General features: G+C 38.5%; 1 protein-coding gene across 3 annotated transcripts in view; it reads left to right on the top strand.

The window, feature by feature from the left end:
• Positions 1-21,241, top strand: part of CLTC (clathrin heavy chain) — a 68,375-nt gene that overhangs the window by 13,073 nt on the left and 34,061 nt on the right. For 2 of the 3 annotated variants that reach the window (XM_041000960.1, XM_041000959.1), the window contains exons 2-6: positions 11,597-11,804; positions 14,444-14,712; positions 15,174-15,335; positions 17,757-17,870; positions 18,266-18,439. In XM_041000960.1, coding sequence (XP_040856894.1) covers positions 11,597-11,804; positions 14,444-14,712; positions 15,174-15,335; positions 17,757-17,870; positions 18,266-18,439 — 927 coding nt within the window. Of the gene's footprint in view, positions 1-1,714; positions 1,794-11,596; positions 11,805-14,443; positions 14,713-15,173; positions 15,336-17,756; positions 17,871-18,265; positions 18,440-21,241 lie in introns of those variants that run through there. The other variant, XM_041000957.1, reaches the window with a different exon arrangement.

Raw genomic sequence — 21,241 nt, 5'->3', positions numbered from 1 at the left:
TTTTTAGAATATATAAACTATAATTTGAACGCTGCAAGATCTTCTGAAACTAAAGAACATGTTCATTTCCCTATATTTTTTTTCTTTCCTCACTAGAGATGACACCTAAGTTAAAATTTAAACCAAAGAATAAAAGACAATTACACTGCCCCAGCACAATAGCCTCCTGCTAAAGTTCTTGCCTTGCATGCATGAGGATCCTAAGTAGGCACTGACTTCTGTCATGGCTACCTCACTTCCCTTCCAGCTTCCTGTTTGTGGCCTAGGGAAGCAGTAAAGGACAGCCCAAAGCCTTAGAACCCTGTGCCCACCTGGGGGACCTGGAAGAAGCTCCTGGCTTTTTTTTTTTTTTTAAAGATTTATTTTATTATTTTTTTTATTGGAAAGGCGGATATACAGAGAGGAGATACAGAGAGGAAGATCTTCCGTCCAATGATTCACTCCCTAAGTGAGCACAACGGCTCTTCTCTCTATAAATCTGACTTTCCAAATTTTTTTTTAAAGGCAATTATACGCAAATGTTACAGTGAAAATATTAAGTTGCTCTTATGTTTCCAAATGTATGCATGGGTGCTAATTTAGATGTTTATTTATTTATTTTTTTTTGAAAGGCAGATTCACAGAGAGTGAAGGAGAAAGATCTTCCATCCACTAGTTCACTCCCTAAATGACCACAATGGCTAGAGCTTGTACAATTTGAAGCCAGGAGCTAGGAGCCTTTTACCGATCTCCGATGTAAAGGAGATCTGGGGTCATCCTTCACTGTTTTTCCTGATACATTACATAACCATATTTTTGTGAGGTGCCAACATGGTACTCCTATATGAAACATTTCATTTGAAGAACATCTTAAAAGTTTACTACAGGGCCTGGCATGATAGCTTACTGGCTAAATCCTCACCTCACATGTACTGGGATCCTCTATGGGTGCAGGTTCGTATCAGCTGCTCCATGCCCCGTCTAGCTCCCTGCTTGTGACCTGGGAAAGCAGTGGAGGATGTCCGAAACCTTGGGATCTTGCACCCGCATGGGAGACCCAGAAGAGGCTCCTGGCTTTGAATCAGCTGAATTCTGCTGTTGTGGCCACTGGCGGAGTAAATCAACTGATTGAAGATCTGTGTCTCTTTCTAACTCTGTATATCTACCTTTCCAATAAAAAAAATCTTGAAAAAGAAGTTCAACAAACTCAAACTAGCATCCCGTTGTGGTGTTGGCACTACAGGGGGAGGGGTTAACCTACTACATTATGGTGCCCACCCCACATTTAATTATGTTAATGTTGCTTTGAATTTTCTAATATTAAATTACTTTGATATGACCTACAACTCTCCTGTTGTTTCATTCATCCTTTTGAATTCAAAATTTGTAGCACTGAATTTTGCAAGATAATATTTCAGTGACTCAGTTGAAAGATGGTCTGAGCTTGTAGCTGATTATGTTTTAGGAGTGGGGAAATCTGATATCATTTAGTCTAGTGCTACCCCCATGGGTCTCACACAGGGGCCTCAAACTTCAATAAATCTGTAGCAAACTAATAGATTTTTTTTTTCTATCCACTGGGTTACTCCTCAGGAGCTGAACTGGCCCAAAGCCAGGAGTGTCTTCCAGGTTTCCCTCATAGTTACTGGGATGCAAGAACTTGAGCCAGTTTGTACTGCATTCCTAGGCCAATAGCAGGGAGCTGGATTCAAGTAGTGCCGCTGGGGCACAAACTGGCACCCATGTGGGATCCTGACACTACAGGCAGAGGACTAGTTCACCACGTCACCATACTGGCCCCTAGCAGGCTAATTGTAAGTTGGTAATTTTTTATGACCTGCAAATGGTATTTTAAATATCCATATGGTTCTTAACATGAAGTAAGTTTGCTAACTCCAGATTACCATGTGATGAGTGTTACATAATTTCTGATTTCTTAAGCAGAGCTATCAGTATCAGGTAGAAAAATGCATAATTATGTGCAGTATTGATGAGGTTTAACTGAATATAACCCTGGACTCGCATTTTAAAAGATAATTTTAGAAAGTTGCATCATAGAATGAAATTTCTGTCAGGACTTGGACAACTCTAATGTAGAGGAAGCTCATCAGAGAAGCAAGTGCTTGGTGTCCAGTACATTCATGTCCTGCTTTCAAAGTCTTTATATAAACTCAGCATTAAATATTAAAATGTTTAACCCTCAAAGTAAGGCTGTTTTCTAGTTTCTTGAAAGGTAGGTTTGGGTATATTCTGTTCCTGTCTGTCTCCCTACCACTCCTAATTAGACTGTAACCTTGCTACCATTTCAATGTTTTATACCAGTTACACTGCGTTTCAAAAGTAAAGGGCTGGGGGCAGGTTAATCTTCCACCTGTAATGATGCATTATATATGGACGCTAGTTCATGTCCTGGCTGCTGCACTCCTGATGTAGCTCCCTGCTAATGTACTGGGAGCTAAAGGAATTTGGCTCAAGTTCTTCCGCCCTTGCCACCCATGTGGGAGACCCTGATGGAGTTCCTGGCTAAGAGCTTTGTTCCAGCTTTTGTGGCCATTTGGGGAATGAGACTCTCTCACTTATTCTCCTTCTCTTTGTAAATCTTTCAAATAAAAATAAATAAATCTGAAAAAAAAAAAGTAAAGGAGATGGATACAACTTTCAGCTTTCCAAGATTAAGCCCAAGATTTTCAGAGTAAAAACTTCCCTATATTCCTTGTAGCTTGGTTAAAATTTGTCTAATATTTCATCTAATTACTGTATTTTTAAGAATTAGCCTGCAATGAACTTGACTGAATAATTTTTAAAAATTACTTATTTTTAACAAGACAGAGTGACACAGAGGTTTATGTCCTCATATACTGTTCATCCCCGCAAGTAGACACAGCAGCTGGGGCTGGTGCAGTCTCAAGCCAGGAGATAGCAGCTTTCTTGAGCAGTGCTTGCTTGTCACAGTACAGGGATCTGGATTGGAAGCAGAGTAGACAGGACTTGAATCTGTTTTTAGGTATGGGATGCCAGTGCTGCGAGTGGCGGTTTGAATTGCTGTACCAGGGTGCCCGCCTTGGAAAGGAATCCTGGAGTGCCCTGGTAGTTTACTGAAACTCAGTATTTGTAACACTTGTCGGTGGCTCTGGCTCCTTCCTGAGTATATGCTTAAAGTTGGAAATTGCCGAACTAAGTCTGTTTCTCCTGAGAGAAACGATTCCTTCAAAAGCTGACATGCGATGGGAACATCTCTGTGTTTAAGTGTGGAGGTTATGAAGGTTAAAGGTATTTTTATTTGTTGATGAAGAAACTGTGCAGTCCACAAAAGTCAATGGCTGGTATCCTGTGTTGGAAGAACTAAAAGAATGCTGCATTCTCAGCATTTTCCCTCATTTCCTGTAGAATACAGCAACTGCTGCTTTTATTTCACGTTCTGCTGGTTTCCAGGAAGGCCCAGTGAAATGACTCTCTCAGCATTTTTTTTTCCGCACTGTAATGGATACTGTGAAGGTAGAGGATGTTCTAAAGGAAATTGTGCTGAGTGGACTGTTTAGGATAGGAAGTTAACCAAATCTTTAGGCATGTGCTTAAAAATACCTGTGTTAGGAAATGAATATCATAATGACATCAAAATCTCAGCAGTTGTCTAAAATGACCCTTTTTTCTCCTTAAGCTCTTATTTGAGAGGCAGAGAAAGGGAAGAAGAGAGAGAATGTGCAAGTGGGAGTCTGTGAACAGGATAGTGGAGTGTGAGTTCCCATGTACTGGTTCTGTCCACACTTGCCCACCATCCAAGGCTAAGCCAGGCTGAAATCTGGAAACCCACTTCAGGTACCCCATTTACTTGGCTCAACTCTCACTTGATTTGAGCCATCCCTGCTGTCGTTCAGGATTTCTGTCATCAGCAAGTTGCAGTCAGTGGCTCCTGTCATAGCCATCATAACCATCTATGATGGCAATGTCTAACTCTGTATTAACTGCCAGGTTAAATGCTTGGTCCCAACACTGTTTATCTTTTAACTCTGTAACATCTATGAAGTCTTTACCAGTATTCATTTAATGAAAGGTTACATTTTATAGAACACTTATAGAGGAGCTTCATCTGAGATTCAGTAATTTATATGTGCTTCATTTCTTTTCAATGAAATGAGGAAGGAACTGTAAAGTGTAAAGCTAAGCACTAATTGTGAAACATATGTCTTTGGTAATGCTGTCATAAACATAAGTATTTTGATTTTTAGCTGATACAGTTTGTAAATGAAGTTAGTTCCAAGTTTACTGATCATTCATTAGAAAGCATTCTTTGGGGGTGCTTAACAGAGAAGCTAATTTTTTTGTTTGTTTAAGCTTTATTTGTTTATATTGTAAAGTCAGATTTACAGAAAAGAGGCGTGACAGAGAGAAAGATCTTCCATATTGGTTGATTCCTCCTAGGGCCGCAACGGCCAGAACTGGGCTGGTCCAGAGTTCTGGATCTAGGAACTTGTCGTTCTCCAACATGGGTGCATGTTTGCCATATTTTTAGTCAAATAAAGTATATATTTCTTTTAAAGATTTTTTTAAAACTTTTTTTTAAGTTAGATTTGGGGTCAGCATGATGGCTCAATGGCTAAATTCTTGCCTTGCACATGCCAGGAATCCCTTATAGGTTTCAGTGTATGTCCCGGCTGCTCCACTTCCATTCCAGCTCTGTGCTTGTGGCTTGGGAAAGCAGCTGGGGATGGCCCAAAGCCTTTGGATTCTGCACCCAGGTGCAGACCCAGAAGAAGCTTAGGAGACATGAAAGAAGCTCCTGGCTTCGGATTGGTGCGGTTCTGGCCATTGCAGTCACTTGGGGAGTGAACAGCAGATGGAAGATCTTTCTGTCTCCTCTCTGTAAATCTGCCTTTCCAATAGAAATAAAAATAAATAAGTCTTCAAAAAAAAGACAAGTTGCAGAGAAAGATCATCTGCCAGTTCACTTCCCATATGGCCATAATGGCCAGGCCCGGAACAAGCTAGACTGAAGCCAGAAGTCTGGAATTCCATCTGGAACTCTTTTGAGTGTGGCTGGGGCCCAAGCACGTGGACCATCCTCCACTGCTTTCCAGGTGCATTAACATGGCGCAGGCTTGGGAGTGAAACAGCCTGGACTTGACCAGTGCTGTCAGGATGCTGGTATTGCAAATGCAAGCTTAACTTGCTGTATCAAAACACTGGCCACAAGCGTATTTTTAAAAATCTTTAACAGGAATAACAAAACTTGAAAGATTAAAAAAGCTGATGAGCATTCATTTTGTATTTTGCAATTAAATATTATTCACTTTAAAATGTGTTAATGTACTTTATTTTGTAATACAGTCTTTGATATCTTCATATTTAACTGTTTTGGGACTGGGGTATTCCCCCTTCACAGTTGTAGTGTTCTAACTGAAAGCTTTATGACATTGATGAGCATCTTTAGAGATTGATACAATTGTGGCTTACTAAGCTCGCAGTTTGGTCTCACTGGCACAAGCGCTTGAAAAAAATTGTGTCTTATACCCACTTGTCTAGTGAAATTTTCAGTCATGCTTAGTGCCTTCTTCTCTGGGTCATAGCTATCTGAAAGTTCAATGATTTCAGGAGGGGAAAGAGATTTTTTATTTTGTTTTGTTTTAAAGCCTCTTTTGTGAACTCTGAAAATTTAAATATATATATTTTTCTGAATCCATTTGCCCTTGTCTGAAATCCTTCATGGGTGTGTCTCTCAACTGTGCTTCATATTTTTCAGAATTTAATGTTGAGGAAATTTTCCTCTTCGCATTTTGGGCCCCAGAAAAACTAGAGAAAGCAGTGTTGTCTTGTGAACTGTACAGTAAAATTGTTCTGAAGCTTTCTTTGCCATTCAGTACAGCTGTTGAGTATGTATAATGTTGGTAGTATGAGGAACTGGGTTGGAAAGTTGACCATAGTAACTGCATGTGACTAGGTACTGCCTGGTTGGACAGTGTAGCAGATCTCTTGTTGAGTTCTCATTGGGCAAATACTTAGTTCACAGCTCATTTGTGGACCACAAACTGAGTCTGTGTCTATCTGTGACTGGTGTGATTTTCCATGTTTACGAAGTTATAGTCTTCCTGTCCTGCGTTTAAGTTTGTCTAATAAAAGCTAATTCTTTAATTAAAATAAATGATTTATTTTAAAGGCAAAGCGACAGGAAGTGAGGTGGGGATCCAGAGGGCTGCAGATCTTTCGTCTACTGGCTTGCTACGTAAATGCCACAGCAGCCAGATCTGGGCCAGGTGAAGCCAAGAACCAGAACTCCATCCTGGTCTCCCACATGCATGTTAGGGACCCTGGCATTTGGGTCGGCTTCTGCTGCTTTCACAGGTGCCTTACTTGGAAACTGGATCAGAATTTGACCATCAGAGACTCAAACTGGAACTTCAAAATGGACACCAGCACCGCAAACAACAGCCTGCTGCACCATGACACTGGTCTTAGTTCTTAGAATTTAATGTTCACATTCTGTAATCTATCAAGTGTAAAGAGTAGGTCTCTTTTTTAAAGATTTATTATTATTATTTAAAAATTTATTTTTTGTTAGAAAGATATACAGAGTGGAGGAGAGACAGATTTTCCATCTACTGCTTCACTGCCCAAATGGTTGCAGTAGCTGGTGTGGGGCTGATCTGAAGCCACAAACTTTTGGGTCTCCCACATGGATGCAGGGGCCCAAGAACTTCAGCCTTACTCCTGCTTTTGCAGTGTGTAAGCAGGAAGCTAGAATGGAAGTGGAGCAGCTGGGACTAGAACTGGTACCCATACAGGATGCTGACCCTGGCAGACAGAGGAATAGACTGTTCAGCTACTATGCTGGCCCTGAGATTCGTTTCTTGCTAAAAAAAAAAAAAAAAATAGTTGCAAACTTTCATGAGACAAGAGAGGCTTAATACCTCTTTAAATTTTTTTTTATTATTATTCAATAAAAAGAGGTTTTACTTGAAAGACACCCTGTGGCAAGACAGTGGCTCAAGTCCTCGAGTCCAAGCCGCCATGTGGGAGACCCTAATTGAATTTTGACTTCCTGGTTTTGTTTTGGATTGGCTCTAGCTGTTGCTCTCATTCTCACTGCTTTTTTCAAATAAAATGAAAATACGTTAAAAAAAAAAAATTCTTGCCCCTACAATTTGATTAGACAAAGTCAAGACCAAATTGCAGTCTTAAAGTGTAGTTTTCTTTTGTCCAGAAAGGGAAAAAAACAAAACAAAAAACATAGTATTTCACAGTTTCTAAGTTAGTTAGGCACCCACCCAGAGACCACCCTAATCTACTATCAGTAGTTAAAAGAAATTCACACCCAGAGTCTTAATCTGCCTTAAGGGCAGCTGAATGAAGCAGATAATGAAAATGCAGATACTGGGAAAGGCTAACTGGTCTGAAGTACTGATGCACCTTTGCTGTGCTTAGACTCTTGCTTAGCACTTCCAATGAACTCCTCACAGTCCTAAGGGACTGTGAGGGAATAAGCACACAAAGATAACCGATTTTTGTTCATGGTTATTTCAGTGGGAAAGCTGAGTCTAAATCCAGACGTTTTGACTCTTGTAAGGAATTCATAGAAGCAGCTAATTCTGGATGTCACTATTTATAATCAGCTGTAAGTTTGTACTATAGTTGTCTATATTAGAAAGGAGAATCTGAAGTAATATATATTGTACCAGAAAAACCAAAATTGCAGTGTTTTCTTCCTGAAATTTCTCTGACCTTGTTAATCTATACACAGAATGAGTAGTCCAGTTTAAGTGTCATTCCTGAAAATGCCCGCTTGAAGACCAGAATCTATTCCAGGAATCAGATGAATTCCAGTTGGTGCTTTCACTTGCCTGAAGGGGTGGTGCTACAGGAAAGAGGTTCCTGGATGACTTTTGTGAAATTTGGATGCTTTACCAGATGTGTGTGGGTTACTTTGAATAAGATAAATCCTCTTTCCTTGGGCTCAAGTTTTAACTTTATAACCTTATAATAGCCAAATAAATGTTCTTTGAAGTAAAATAAGCGAACAGATTTTTTTAAAAGTAAAAATCTTCAAAAACACAGCATCTTTAAGCTTCAAGAATTGAAACATTTTGTCAAATTGAGAGGATAAAAAATGTGGCTGTGTATCTCCTGAAAATAAGTTTGGAGACTACTGTTTGTTTGAATTTCTCAGTAGTTTGTTCCTTAGCCTGTAATTCTGTTTCTGTAGTATAGTTCATATACTATCATACGTTTACAGTTGAGTGAGAATACTTAATGGTTAGTATGGGCTATTTTGAAACTAATCTAATTTTTTTTTTTAAAGATTTATTTTTATTATTTTTTATTGGAAAGGCGGATATACAGAGAGGAGATACAGAGAGGAAGATCTTCCATCCGATGATTCACTCCCCAAGTGAGCGCAACAGCCGATCCTATGCCGATCCGAAGCCAGGAGCCTCTTCCGGGTCTCCCACGCGGGTGCAGGGTCTTGGGCCGTCCTTGACTGCTGACTGCTTTCCCAGGCCACAGGCAGGGAGGTGGAAGGGAAGCGGGGCTGCCGGGATTAGAACTGGCGCCCATATGGGATCCCGGGCGTGCAAGGCGAGGACTTAACCACTTGCGCCACCGCGCCGGGCCCGAAACTAATCTAATTTTAAATATGTTGCATTTTTTCTCTTTATTTTTATATTGTAGTTCTAGTCTGTACAGACATTAGCAAATAGTTATCTGGTAATTCTTTTACATGATCCTACTCTAAAGGTGTTTTCCTGCAAGTAAGACCTTGAGGCTGAAGATCCGGGTTAACTATTACCATGAACAGTGGCTTTACCTGGTATACCACCGGACTGGCACCCATACTCCTTTTTTTCTTTACATTTTTACTGTCTTTTTAGTAATGTTGTTTGTGCCTGCCTCTGAAGTTGCGGTTTAGGAAGGAAGCAGTAAAAATATTTGTGGGTTCAGTTACTTGTATTGGTGGTTTGCTTTTAATTGTACTCTAACACTGTTTTTACTCTTTTCCCAAACTATGTGGATTTAAGTAGTGACACCCAAAACTCAAAATAGGTGAAGGCTTTATAGAGATTTATAAACTGGGGCTAGTATTGTGGCTGTGCAATGCTGACTACCCATAGGTGTGCTGATTTGAGTTCAGCTGTCTCCTCTTCTGATGCAGCCCTCTGCTAATGACTAGAGAGAAAAAAATTAGAAATTGGCCCAGGTTTGAGATCTTGTACCCATGTGGGAAAATTTGAGGAGTGAACAGACAAATGACAGATCTTTCTCCTGTCTGTGTAACTCTGCCTTTCAAAAAAAAAAAAAAAAAAAGACATGAGAGATGAAAAGAAAGAAAATAAATGTTATTTTCAGAGCAGTTTAAAAGATAAATTAGAGCTTTTATGTGTAGCACTCTATGAATTCTGAACCAGTGAAGTGCTTGCTGCAATTCCTGGGAAGGTACTGCCAGAAAAAGGTTCTAAGAATCTTTTGGTTAGAAAACAGTGTGTCTTCTGAAAATGGACTGACAACTTGGTTTGTAAAAAGTTTTCCTGAAATCCCTTTTATAATCCTTTGTTCATTTTTGGGGACCACTTATATTTGTTTTCTTCTGTTAGTTACAGAGGGAGATGTAGACAGAGCTTCCATCCATTGATTTTCTTCCTAAGTAGCTGCAACAGGAGTTAGAACAGAAGCTTCTTCCAGATCTTCTACACAGGGAGCAGAGGATCAAGTCTTGGCCCATGTTCTGCTGCTATCCCAGGCAATGAGCTGGGAGCAGGATGGGAAGTGGGGCAACCAAGACACAAACAATTGCCCTCTTATATGGGATGACACTGAACCACAATGCTGGTCCCTAAAAGTTAAAACAGGAATTGTGGTATGGCAGGTTAAGCCTGCAGTGCCAGCATACCATATCAGAGTGCTAATTTAATCAGACTGTTCCATGTCTGATCTGCTTCCCTGCTAGTACACCTGGTCTCCCAGGTGGGAGACTCACGTGGAGTGCCTGGCTTCTGGCTTCAGTCCACCCTGGCCAGGCTCAACTGTCATGGCCACTTAATGAATGAAACAGTAGCTCAAAGATCTCTGTCTCTCCCTTGTCACTCTTCCCTTCAAATGAATAAATCTCTTAAAAGTTAAAACCAGAAGGAAATGAAAATCAATATTTCAAATATTTTGTAACTAGATTAATTATACATTATATATCTGTTTTTATATTTGTCTTGCATTGCAGGATCTACTTCTTGTTAAAGCTAGCTAATTAGTTTACCTAACTACTATGTTTGTATTTAGTGACTAAGTTATTGTAACAAGTTATGCCACTATCATTGAGGTTAAGAGGGAAGTGAAAAAATGTAGCCTCTTATGTGTATTAATTCAGATGTTAGTCTGGCTGTTTTTAAGCATTGTTACTGGAAGAGTTTGACAATACTTTAGGTAAAATTAAGTTGGCCTAGACAATCCTGAAGGTAATGATCCCAAAGTAGTCACTAGTGGAGGGATAGATAACCTATGGCTGAGGGATAAGGGTAGAGAAAGACTAAAACTTTTTCACACCTTTTTTTTTTTAAAAGACTTATTTATTAATTGAAAGTCAGATATACAGAGAGGAGGAGAGACAGAGAGGAAGATCTTCCGTCCGATGATTCACTCCCCAAGTGAGCGCAGCGGCCGATGCTGTGCCGGTCCGAAGCCAGGATCCAGAAACTTCTTCCGGGTATCTCACATGTGTGCAGGGTCCCAAAGCTTTGGGCCGTCCTCGACTGCTTTCCCAGGCCACGAGCAGGGAGCTGGATGGGAAGTGAGGCCACCGGGATTAGAACCGGCATCCATATAGGATCCCTGGGTGCGTTCAAGTCGAGGACTTTAGCTGCTAGGCCACGCCGCCGGGCCCCATACCTTTTTCTTTTTGATAATTTTGTACCATGGAGGTTATGTAGGGGATGTGCATGCTAGTTTGGCCAAAGCTAATAAAATAAAGCCATGGCAACAGGATTATTGTCCCTCTTAAATTTCATGAATGGCTCCCTTTGCTTGTAGAACAATTTCAGAATACTGACTGGGCTGCATTTAGCTTGTCAGGCTGGCCCTTGCTGGTATCTACTCCTTAGCCTCTCCTCATGCTACAGAAGTACTTTCAGGTTCCTTATCTAACCACACTCACATTTCTGCATCTTAGTATGTGTTCCTTCTATTCAGAGTTCAGTCTTCCTTGACAATATCTCTGTTATGCTTTTCATTTTGGTGGGTTTTTTGCACGATATTGTGATTTTGTCTGCTCTTACTAATTAGGAACTCTGACTTTTATCTTTTCATGCTTTTACTTAATTTTCAGAGGTCAGGAAAAATTAATGACCTTGAATCCCTGTAACTACACATGCTAGTACTCAGATGTTGCTCTTTTTTTCAGTTTATTCTCCTCTTAGATACAATCACAAGGCTATAGCAACACAATTGAAAGCTGTATTTGTTAGAAAAAAGGCAAGGTCCATTTCTTTGCTATGAATTGCTTCACTTTAATCAGTGTATGGGAGTTGTCACTATTGATCTTGCAGCATTAATGACAGTTACAATTTATAATGATGGCCAGCACTTGACTGCTTGGTTTTTCTAATCTGTTTGGTAATATGATTTAATATTTATTTTCCAGCTCCAGAACCTGGGTATCAACCCAGCAAACATTGGCTTCAGTACCCTGACTATGGAATCAGACAAATTTATCTGCATTAGAGAAAAAGTAGGCGAGCAAGCCCAGGTGGTAATCATTGATATGAATGACCCGAGTAATCCAATTCGAAGACCAATTTCAGCAGACAGCGCCATCATGAATCCAGCCAGCAAAGTAATTGCATTGAAAGGTATAAAAAGCTTGGTTTTTTCCTTAAAACTCTTATGTGTTTTGAGCAAATACATGTTGATTAGGATTGAGCTTTCTTAAATTTGGTTTAAAAATGTATCTGTAAAGTGAAAACTAATATTGAATTTTATTTTAATTTCATAGTTTTACTTGAAACATTTCTGTGCAAATTTTCTTCTGTAATGAGTGTGCTAAAACATTTCTGTACAAAAGAAACTGATGATTCATGTTCTGGAATTAAACGTGTTTTAATATTAACACCTAAACATTGCTGAATTTTGTACCTTTTTTATACCTTCTGCCTGTCTTTCATTTGGATCATCAAGTTTTAGAAAAGTTTTTGAATTACACTGCAGTATGAAATCAAGCTAGAGAGAGGCATGTAGGTTAGATATTTTTAAAGCTTTGCATTCAGCCATGCTTGAATCTACTCATTCTGATTTCGTTGTCACAACAGGGCAGTTAAAAACTTTGCGGCTTATTAACACAAGCAAATTTCAAAGATTTTCATGCTTTCTGGGAACCATATTTTCCTTTGAAATTTTCAATGTCAGTGTAGTTATCCCTTCAAAAAATTTTTAAAAGGATTGGGTGATGAACTCACTGACTCTGGACAAGACACAAAATGCCTAGTTTTATGATTACTGTTAGTTTATTTCTTTTCTTTTCTTTCTTTCTTTTTTTTTTCTTTTTTTTTTCCTGTTAGTTTCTCGATAATTTTTTGCATGAATTACTGCTAAACTTTTCTACCAGACTTCTTCAAATGATTTGAACTTTGTATTTAATATTAGAGATTGAGGATCTTTTGTGTACTATCAGTGTTTTAGATTTGGGAATATTTGCAAAACTTTTACCAATTGAGCATGCATGTGATAGGCTTCAAAATTCAAACCTTTTGGTTATTGTGTTGGAGCTCAAAACGTTTTGGGTTTCTGAGCATTTCAGATTTTGTATTTTCAAATTAGGGTCAAACTGTATTATTATTTGGGGAATAAATGTGTAGAGTGGCGGAGGACATAATTAACCATATCATGTCCCAAGATAGGTTTTTTCTTTTCTTTTTTTTTTTTTTAAAGAAGAATGATTCCGTTTTCATCTGGGACCACATATTTTGACATTATGTATTTTGTTTTTGTTAAAAATGTTTTTGTTAAAAATATACAGCAAAGTATCTAAACTCCCTTAGTTTTAAAGAATTTAAATTGAGGTATTTAGCAACTCACAGCTCTCCATTAAAAGCCCATGGTTTTGACTTTATTGAAATTTTTTCTATTTTTAATGTTAATGTTATCACATTTCTTAATGCTTTCTTATGTGTGCAGATGGTGAGTTACCTTAAATTAGATTGTATTAGTTATTGTCCTGCTTTATGAAAAGAATAAATTGATAAGCTTTTCAGAACATTGTACAGTAGTATCTAGATGCTAACATTATGCAGTTAAGCTGTCATCCCTTCTCCTCCCCCAAACTGTCCCATCCATCACATTGATAGGCACCCCAGCCCTAGCCATCTAGTACTCCAGGGTTGAGGAAGGCAGCAAAAGAAAGTAAATAATCCACGATCCTTCCTCTGCAGCCAGTTTTAAACCCCTTGACTTCTTTTTATAAGCAGGACTGTAACTCTCACAATTTTTAAAGTCTGGTTGTGGTTTACATACTGTATGGGATGGGAATAACATTTTGTTTTATGAAAGGTCTTTTTTTCTCACATGTGATAAGAAGGGTGGTGGTGCCAAAGATATTCTGTTTTGTGTTCCCACCTCCTGGTTTTCATTTTTGTCCTTCGGTAGTCAGATTCTCTGTAGCTCTCAAATGGAATTTTCTTTAGCCTCTAAGGACTGTCTCAGTAGGCTAGTCATAGTTGTGGGCATTGACCTTCTGTTAAGTTTCAGTCAAGCCATTTTTGAACTGTGATGAATTTCAAATTGCAAGTTTATTAGCCTTGACTCAGGGAGTTTTATTTTTTTAACACTGGAGGCAGATTTTATCCTATGTTTATTAAATGCTTACTTGTCTTAAATGGATGAAAGTTGAACTTTTTCTTATCTCCAATACTGAGCTCTTCTTTTGTCTTTTACTTTTCCCCAGCTCTTCTTCCTTCCCTGTGTATTTTAAACCAATTAAATGTGGCATTTCCTTCTCTTATACTAGTGGTAACAAGTCACAGTTCAATTTTGTTCTCTTTGCAAAAAAATAGTTTCTACAAGATGTAGTTGAGTGAGGGATGACTGACTTTAAAAAAAGTAGACTTTTTCCCCTTGTGTTTGTATCAGTTTTGCTTTGTCTTATGTATATACAACAACCTTAGTTTATATGTAAGCATACTTACTTGTAAGTATGATAATTCTAATTCTTCTGTCATTGCTAAGAAAGTTGCTCTTTAAACTTCTTTTCAGTTGGGATTTAGAATTCTGTGGAAGTCACTGTTTATAATGTGTTTATCAGTGTATTATAGTGTTACTTAAGTCAAAGATTGCCTAGTTTCAACTGTTAACTCTTCAATGTTGCGGCTTCTGTAGTTGGTTTAAGGATTCAAGATAGAATCCTTTTGTTTGGAAGTTGCAGAGCTAGTCTGGCTGGGTATTGATTCATCCTGAATGTTTCTTTTTTAGTTATTCATAATTCTCAATTTTGTTTTAGCTGGGAAGACTCTTCAGATATTTAACATTGAAATGAAAAGTAAAATGAAGGCCCATACTATGACTGATGATGTCACCTTTTGGAAATGGATCTCTTTGAATACTGTTGCGCTTGTTACGGATAATGCAGTTTATCACTGGAGTATGGAAGGCGAGTCTCAGCCAGTGAAAATGTTTGATCGCCATTCTAGCCTTGCAGGGTGCCAGATTATCAATTATCGCACAGATGCAAAGCAAAAGTGGTTACTTCTGACTGGCATATCCGCACAGGTAACATTTTTCTAGTTTCTTGATAGAAGTCTAGAGAACTGATGTGGCCAGCATGCAGTTTATTTTGAAATTAGGGTTTTTGTATTCAGTCTTGTTGAATTTGACTTGTTTTAGAAGGTGTTTTCCCTTTTTTTTTCCCCCAGGTAAGAGTTGATGGCTTAACACCTGTATTGAAATATGGTTCCAAAGTATTCTTGTATTTGTAGCTTTTACTTGCAGATTGAGTAGAATTGGAATAACCTAAGATTTTTCAAAAAATTATTTGTGTTCTATTGCAGAATAAGTACTTTTACATCTTTTTCTTTCAGAAATGGTTGTATATGAGGCGTATTTTAAACATTCATAAACTTTAATAAGATAAATGGAGGCAAATTTTAAGACACATAAAAACTACAGAGTAACAAAGAATAGTAAAGCATTCTAATGATTTCACTAGTTGATGATTCTCTGATCCTTTGTAGCAAAATCGTGTGGTGGGAGCTATGCAGCTATATTCTGTAGACAGAAAAGTGTCTCAGCCTATTGAAGGACATGCGGCTAGCTTTGCACAGTTTAAAATGGAAGGAAATGCTGAAGAATCAACGTTATTTTGTTTTGCAGTACGGGGTCAAGCTGGAGGGAAGGTAAGTATTATCTCTGGTAGTTGTTTTTAAGAAGTCTTTTTGGGGGCTGGCATTGTGGCATAGCTAGTCTTAGCTCTGGCATTCCATATCGACTTTGGTTTCAGTCCTGGTTGCTCCACTTGTGATCCAGCTTTTTGCTAATGCACCTGGGAGAGCAGCAGCAGAAAATAGCTGATATGCTTGGGCTCTTGCACCCATGTGGGAGATCTGAATTAAATTCCTGGCTTCAGGTTAGCCCAGTCCTGGCTGTTGCAGCCACTATGTGAACCAGCCAATAAAAAAATTTTCTGTATATGTACATGCGTGTCCCCTTCTAATTCTGACTTCTAAATGAATTACTTTTAACAGATCATGTCTTTTTGCTGTTCATTCATCTAATTTCAAAATAATCTTTCCCTTGTTAATTTGTTTTCAGTATTTAAATTTATGATTTATTCTGCTTTTATCGATACGTGTTTAAAAATAAACATTTTTAAGCATTGTTTCTATCAGCTGTTGATAGCCCTTGTATTTCCCAAAACCTTAAAGTTGATTATTAACAATTTTTTATTTGAAAAACAAAGTGACAGGAGAAACAAAGGGAGAAAAATCTTTCAGTTCATTCCCAAAAAGCAGCGGTGAGTTTAGGTGGAATTCAGGAACCAAAAACTCCCTCCTGATTTCCCACATGAGTGCCTACCACTCAACCATTTGAACTATCTTCCAATTCTTTGCTAGACATATTAGCAGGAAACTTAATTGTAAACATAGTAGGCAGGTACTGACCCTCTGATATGGGATACTGGAGTCCCAGATGGCTACTTGATGTGCTGTGCCAGGAAGCAGGTCCTGTAAGTTGGTGTGTTCCAGCTTCACTTACATAAGCTTCACTAATGTTGCTGAAACACATGTTTGTGTGGCTTACATTTAGAGTGTCTGAATCAGTAAATGGCACCATAGTCCGTATTTTGAAATTTTTCAGTTACGGTTCTCAGCTCTTAGCTGTATTTAGAATCACCCAGACAAATTGAGGTTCTTTGTATGTTGAGAGTTCTTAGTTGGAAGACAACAAAAAGTCTGGTTGTTTAGAACATTAAAAAGGTGGTTTCCAAGCCAAGCTTGAAGGATAAAAAAGAAGCAAAATAGTCAGCAGCCACGATTCCCTGGAAACAGTTGTGAAGAAACAGCTCCTGACTCTAGGCTTCAGACTAGCCCAGGTATAGCCATTGTGACAGAATAGGAAGTGAACCAGCAGATGCGACATCTCTGCCGCTCTCTTTGTCTCTTTACCTTTTAAATAAGTAAACGTTCAAAAAAATCCTATTGGAAAAAAGCTTCAGTACTTTTTGGTAGTGTTCTTGAGCCCATTTAATATATGGTGTTCATTCTGTCTTTTGTAATCTGACATAACATTAGAAGGGAAAAAAATAATTTTTTTAGTATAGCTGCCATTCCCAATGAAGAATGAGACTGTAATACTCATAGATTTTACAGATTGAATTTTTTTGTTTGAGTCCATCCTGACACAACTAAGGAGGACCTGGGAGTTTCTTCTGAATCTCCCATGAGGATGCAGGGGCCTATGGTTAGTGCCACCCTCAGCTGCATTCCCAGGCATATCAGTGAGGAGCTGCATCCAGATGGAGCAGCAGCACCCATTCGGGTTTTGTCTACTAAGCCAAAGTGCTTTACTTTTTCTTGCATGACCTATGGGCTGCTTTTTACAGTTTTTCCCAATGATTATATCTTCTATAACACTGGTAAGGTAGAGTTATCAGTCATTGGCATATTCATTTTTCACAATTTAGTAAACAATTTTTTAAAAAAAGATTTATTTTTATTGGAAAGACGGATTTACAGAGAGGAGAGACAGAGATCTTTTGCTCCCTGGTACACTCTCCCACGTGGCCGGAAATGAGCTGATACAAAGCCAGAATCCAGGAGCTTTTTCCAGGTCTCCCACTTGGGTACAGGGTCCCAGGATCTTGGGCCATCCTGTACTGCTTTCCCAGGCCACAAGTAGGGAGCTGGAAGGGAAGTGGAGCACCTGGGACACGAACAGGCACGCATATGGGATCCCAGGCATATAAGGCAAGGACTTTAGCCACTAGGCTACCATGCACGCCCTATTACATTATTCTTCTAACTCCTGACAATCATTTATTCTCCATATCTTCAATTTCACTATTTCAAAATGTTTTGAATGGATTGTTACATTTAATGACTTCTTGAGATTGACGATCCCCCCCCCCCCCCCCACTAAGCATAAAGTCTGAGAGCTTGCTCCATTTTATTGCTCAGGAATATTCTGTGGTGTAGATTTGCCAATTTTTTAGCGTTTGTCTGTTGTGTACATATTGATTATTCATTTGGGGACTTAAAAGTAAAACTGCTGTGGTGGGCTACTTTTGGGATATGTTTAATCTATTTTCTTCTACACAGTTACATATCATTGAAGTTGGCACACCTCCTACTGGAAACCAGCCCTTTCCAAAGAAGGCTGTGGATGTTTTCTTTCCTCCAGAAGCACAAAATGACTTTCCTGTTGCTATGCAGGTAATTTAAACAAAATAAGTGAACTAAAGGAAGCTTTTTTTAAGAGATTCTAAACACTACTAACCATTGATAAAATTTAAATGATATATAAGAGAATGTTACTTATTCTAAGAAAAAGTTTATTGTAAAAATTTGTAAAATAATGCCATGGCTTTTATCATTTGGGTATCCTACCTTGTTTAGAATTGTTTCTCTTGTATAAATTTCGTTTATATTCTTTTATATAACTTAGTGTCGCTCATATTTAGATGTGCTATAAAAATGAAGAAAACTATTAGTTTTAAGTTGTTCATATAAGCTTGTAATTTAGGATATCTATAAAATGGAATTGGACTAAAATGTTTTTGCTTTCTGTTTGTAGAGTTTTTATTAAAGTATTGATCTTCTTTGTACAGATCAGTGAAAAGCATGATGTGGTATTCCTGATTACTAAATATGGTTACATCCATCTTTATGATCTTGAAACTGGTACCTGCATCTACATGAATAGAATCAGTGGAGAAACAATCTTTGTTACTGCACCACATGAAGCCACAGCTGGAATCATTGGAGTAAACAGAAAGGGACAAGTAAGAAAGCCTGATGCTTGTGTTAATAGCAATGCATACTGTCATTTGCGCTTTTACTTATTGCCGTTAGCCTTTTTTCTTCAGATACTTTTGGTGACTTTGGATATCAGAAACTGTTATGTTTGTGAAGTTAAAAGTATTGAGAAAATGTACGTCCAAAGATACAAAATAACTGAGAAGTAGGATGAACAAGTTTAGCCATTTCCTGTGCCTGAGTAATAAAATTAATAAACTTATAATTGGGATTTTTTTTTAAAGGTATTGTCCCAAATGCAGGTTTTTTTTTTTAAGATTTATTTTTATTGTTTTTTTATTGGAAAGGCGGATATATAGAGAGGAGGAGAGACAGAGAGGAAGATCTTCCATCCGATGATTCACTCCCCAAGTGAGCGCAATGGCCGATACTATGCCGATCCGAAGCCAGGAGCCTCTTCCGGGTCTCCCACAAGGGTGCAGGGTCCCAAAGCTTTGGGCCGTCCTCGACTGCTTTCCCGGGCCACAGGCAGGGAGCTGGAAGGGAAGTGGGGCTGCCGGGATTAGAACCGGCACCCAAATGGGATCCCGGGCGTGCAAGGCGAGGACTTAACCACTTGCGTCACCGCGCCGGGCCCTATAATTAGGATTTTAAAAAATTGTTTTTACCTGCTGATAAGACAAAAAAGAAACTAAGGTGATCAATATGTGAATCTGCTTTATTGTGGTAACAATTTTACTGTATGTGTCCTGTAAGATTTTATAAACTTGAAATAGTCGCAGTAAAGTTTATTTAAAAAAAAAAAAACAGAAAATAATACATACTTAAAAATACAGCAGTGTATGATTACAGTTGAATCCTATCTCACAGAGACTGTTAGGATAATCATGGCTATGATATACACTTCTTTAATGTCAAAACATGTGACACTTCATGGAAAGAAACTTATTGTCAAAGATTTCACACTTATTTAAAAGACCAAGCAGCATGCCATCTGCTGAGTTTGTGCCAAATACTGAAAACAGCAGGAACTGGGCCTGACTCAAGCCAGGAGACCAGAGCTCAATTCAGGTTCCCTATGCAAGTGGCAGGAACCCAGCTCCTGGAGCCATCATCTGTAACCTCCCAGGAAGCTGGGACTGGACGTAGAGCTGGGGCTAAAACCCAGGCACTCTGCTTTGGATGTAGGCATCCCAGACAATTTGTTAGCCACTGTACCAAACATTGTATTTTTTACAGGGATTTTCTTCTGTACATGACAGATATCAATACAGAGAAAAGAGTTCTACCTATTTACCTTTACTAACTGTTTAAATATTACTAAGTATTTAATGGTAAGAAGTGGTATGTTACAGGGCCTATTATGGAGAGTATGGGAGGTTACCAAGTTAGATAGGAAAAATACTAACTATGTTACATGGATCTTCTTACCGCCTACCAAGTGGTTCTTTTTCTGTATTTTTTAGTATTTTGCTGTAATGAAAAATAACAGGAGGTATGTATTTTTTGGGAAAATGGCTAGAATTTGCAAAAATTTCCCTCCAACTGGTTTTCCTGGACAGTAAGCAAAGGAAGTAGATAATGATTTTTTTTTCTCCATAATTCATTTTATTGAAAAGTATGTGTGTGAAGAAGCAATTCCTCTGGGAAAATAGGATTTTTCCTGCCCATCTATCCCCATGGTTTTCTTCAGAACTAGTTAGGTGCTTCCTTCTTTTAAGAATTGTCATTCTGAGTTAAAATGGCTATGCATGTCATTCATTACTTGCCATTAAGAAATGGGCTAATCTTTGTTTAAATTCCTAGTACTAGTGTGTGGCACAAAAGTAGTTAACATTTTTGTGCTGCACTTGCATTGTGCCATTGCACATAAAGCTACTGACTGCTCTGCTTCAATTCAGTTCCCTGCTAATGTACCTGGCAAAGCAGTGGGTGATTGCCTAAGTGCTTGTGCTCTTTCACCCTCGTGGGAGACCTAATGGAGCTGGTGCCTCCTGGCTTCAGACAAGCAGAGAGGCTGGCCTAAGCTTTGGAAATTGTGTTGTGAGCTATAGAAAGGATCTTAAAGGTTTAACTTTTTTCCATTTTTCCTGAAATAAGTAGCAGGACAGGCAGAGCAAACTGCTTCCTCATCTGTTTTACTGAGTTCTCATATTTTTAAATTCTCACTCATCTTGTGACAAAAGTTTTTTATTTCTTGAACAAATACCAATTGCTTTGTACTAAACATTGTTGCAGGTAATAACAGTTGAAGCAAGCAGGCCCCCTTTCCTCATGTGGCATAGTAACTGAGGAGGAGATGACCTATTGCTGAGAAGTGCTGGTGGGAATGTAAATAATTTATAAGCTGGGCTATATGACAAAGGGGAGAAGGTCAGAGTGATAGCTGGAACGAAGGGAAGGACTCCCTTTCTCCAGGCTAAAGGTTTTGTGGCAAGCAAGGCTGCCTTCTGTAGCCAGTACTCTTATGGAAGATTGAGGGATAACCATTGGTAAAACAGAAATTCTTTGTATTTATTTGACACATGCATTCTGTTAAGCACCTAAGAAATATAGGAAGTGTATATGCTGACCTTTGATTTTAAATGTAATTAAACTGCTGAAAAATTATTTTTTAAAAAAACCCTAAATTAAAAATCAAGATTGCATTCCCCAAGAATGTGTAAGGCTTGCCAGATTATCTTTCAGAGCTCAGTCAAGTGACAATCTTAATCTCTGATTTTGTCAACATTAAGAATAAATAGATGATATTAAAATAATTGGCGTTTGGGCAATATTATTGTATTTGTTTTACCACATGGTCTTATTTTAGGAACACCTGAAAGTAT

The sequence above is a fragment of the Ochotona curzoniae genome, unplaced genomic scaffold, assembly GCF_017591425.1.
Source record: "Ochotona curzoniae isolate NIBS_2020 unplaced genomic scaffold, NIBS_Ocur_1.0 scaffold_2453, whole genome shotgun sequence".
Classification (NCBI taxonomy): domain Eukaryota; kingdom Metazoa; phylum Chordata; class Mammalia; order Lagomorpha; family Ochotonidae; genus Ochotona; species Ochotona curzoniae.
This window is presented reverse-complemented; position numbering and strand designations above follow the sequence as displayed.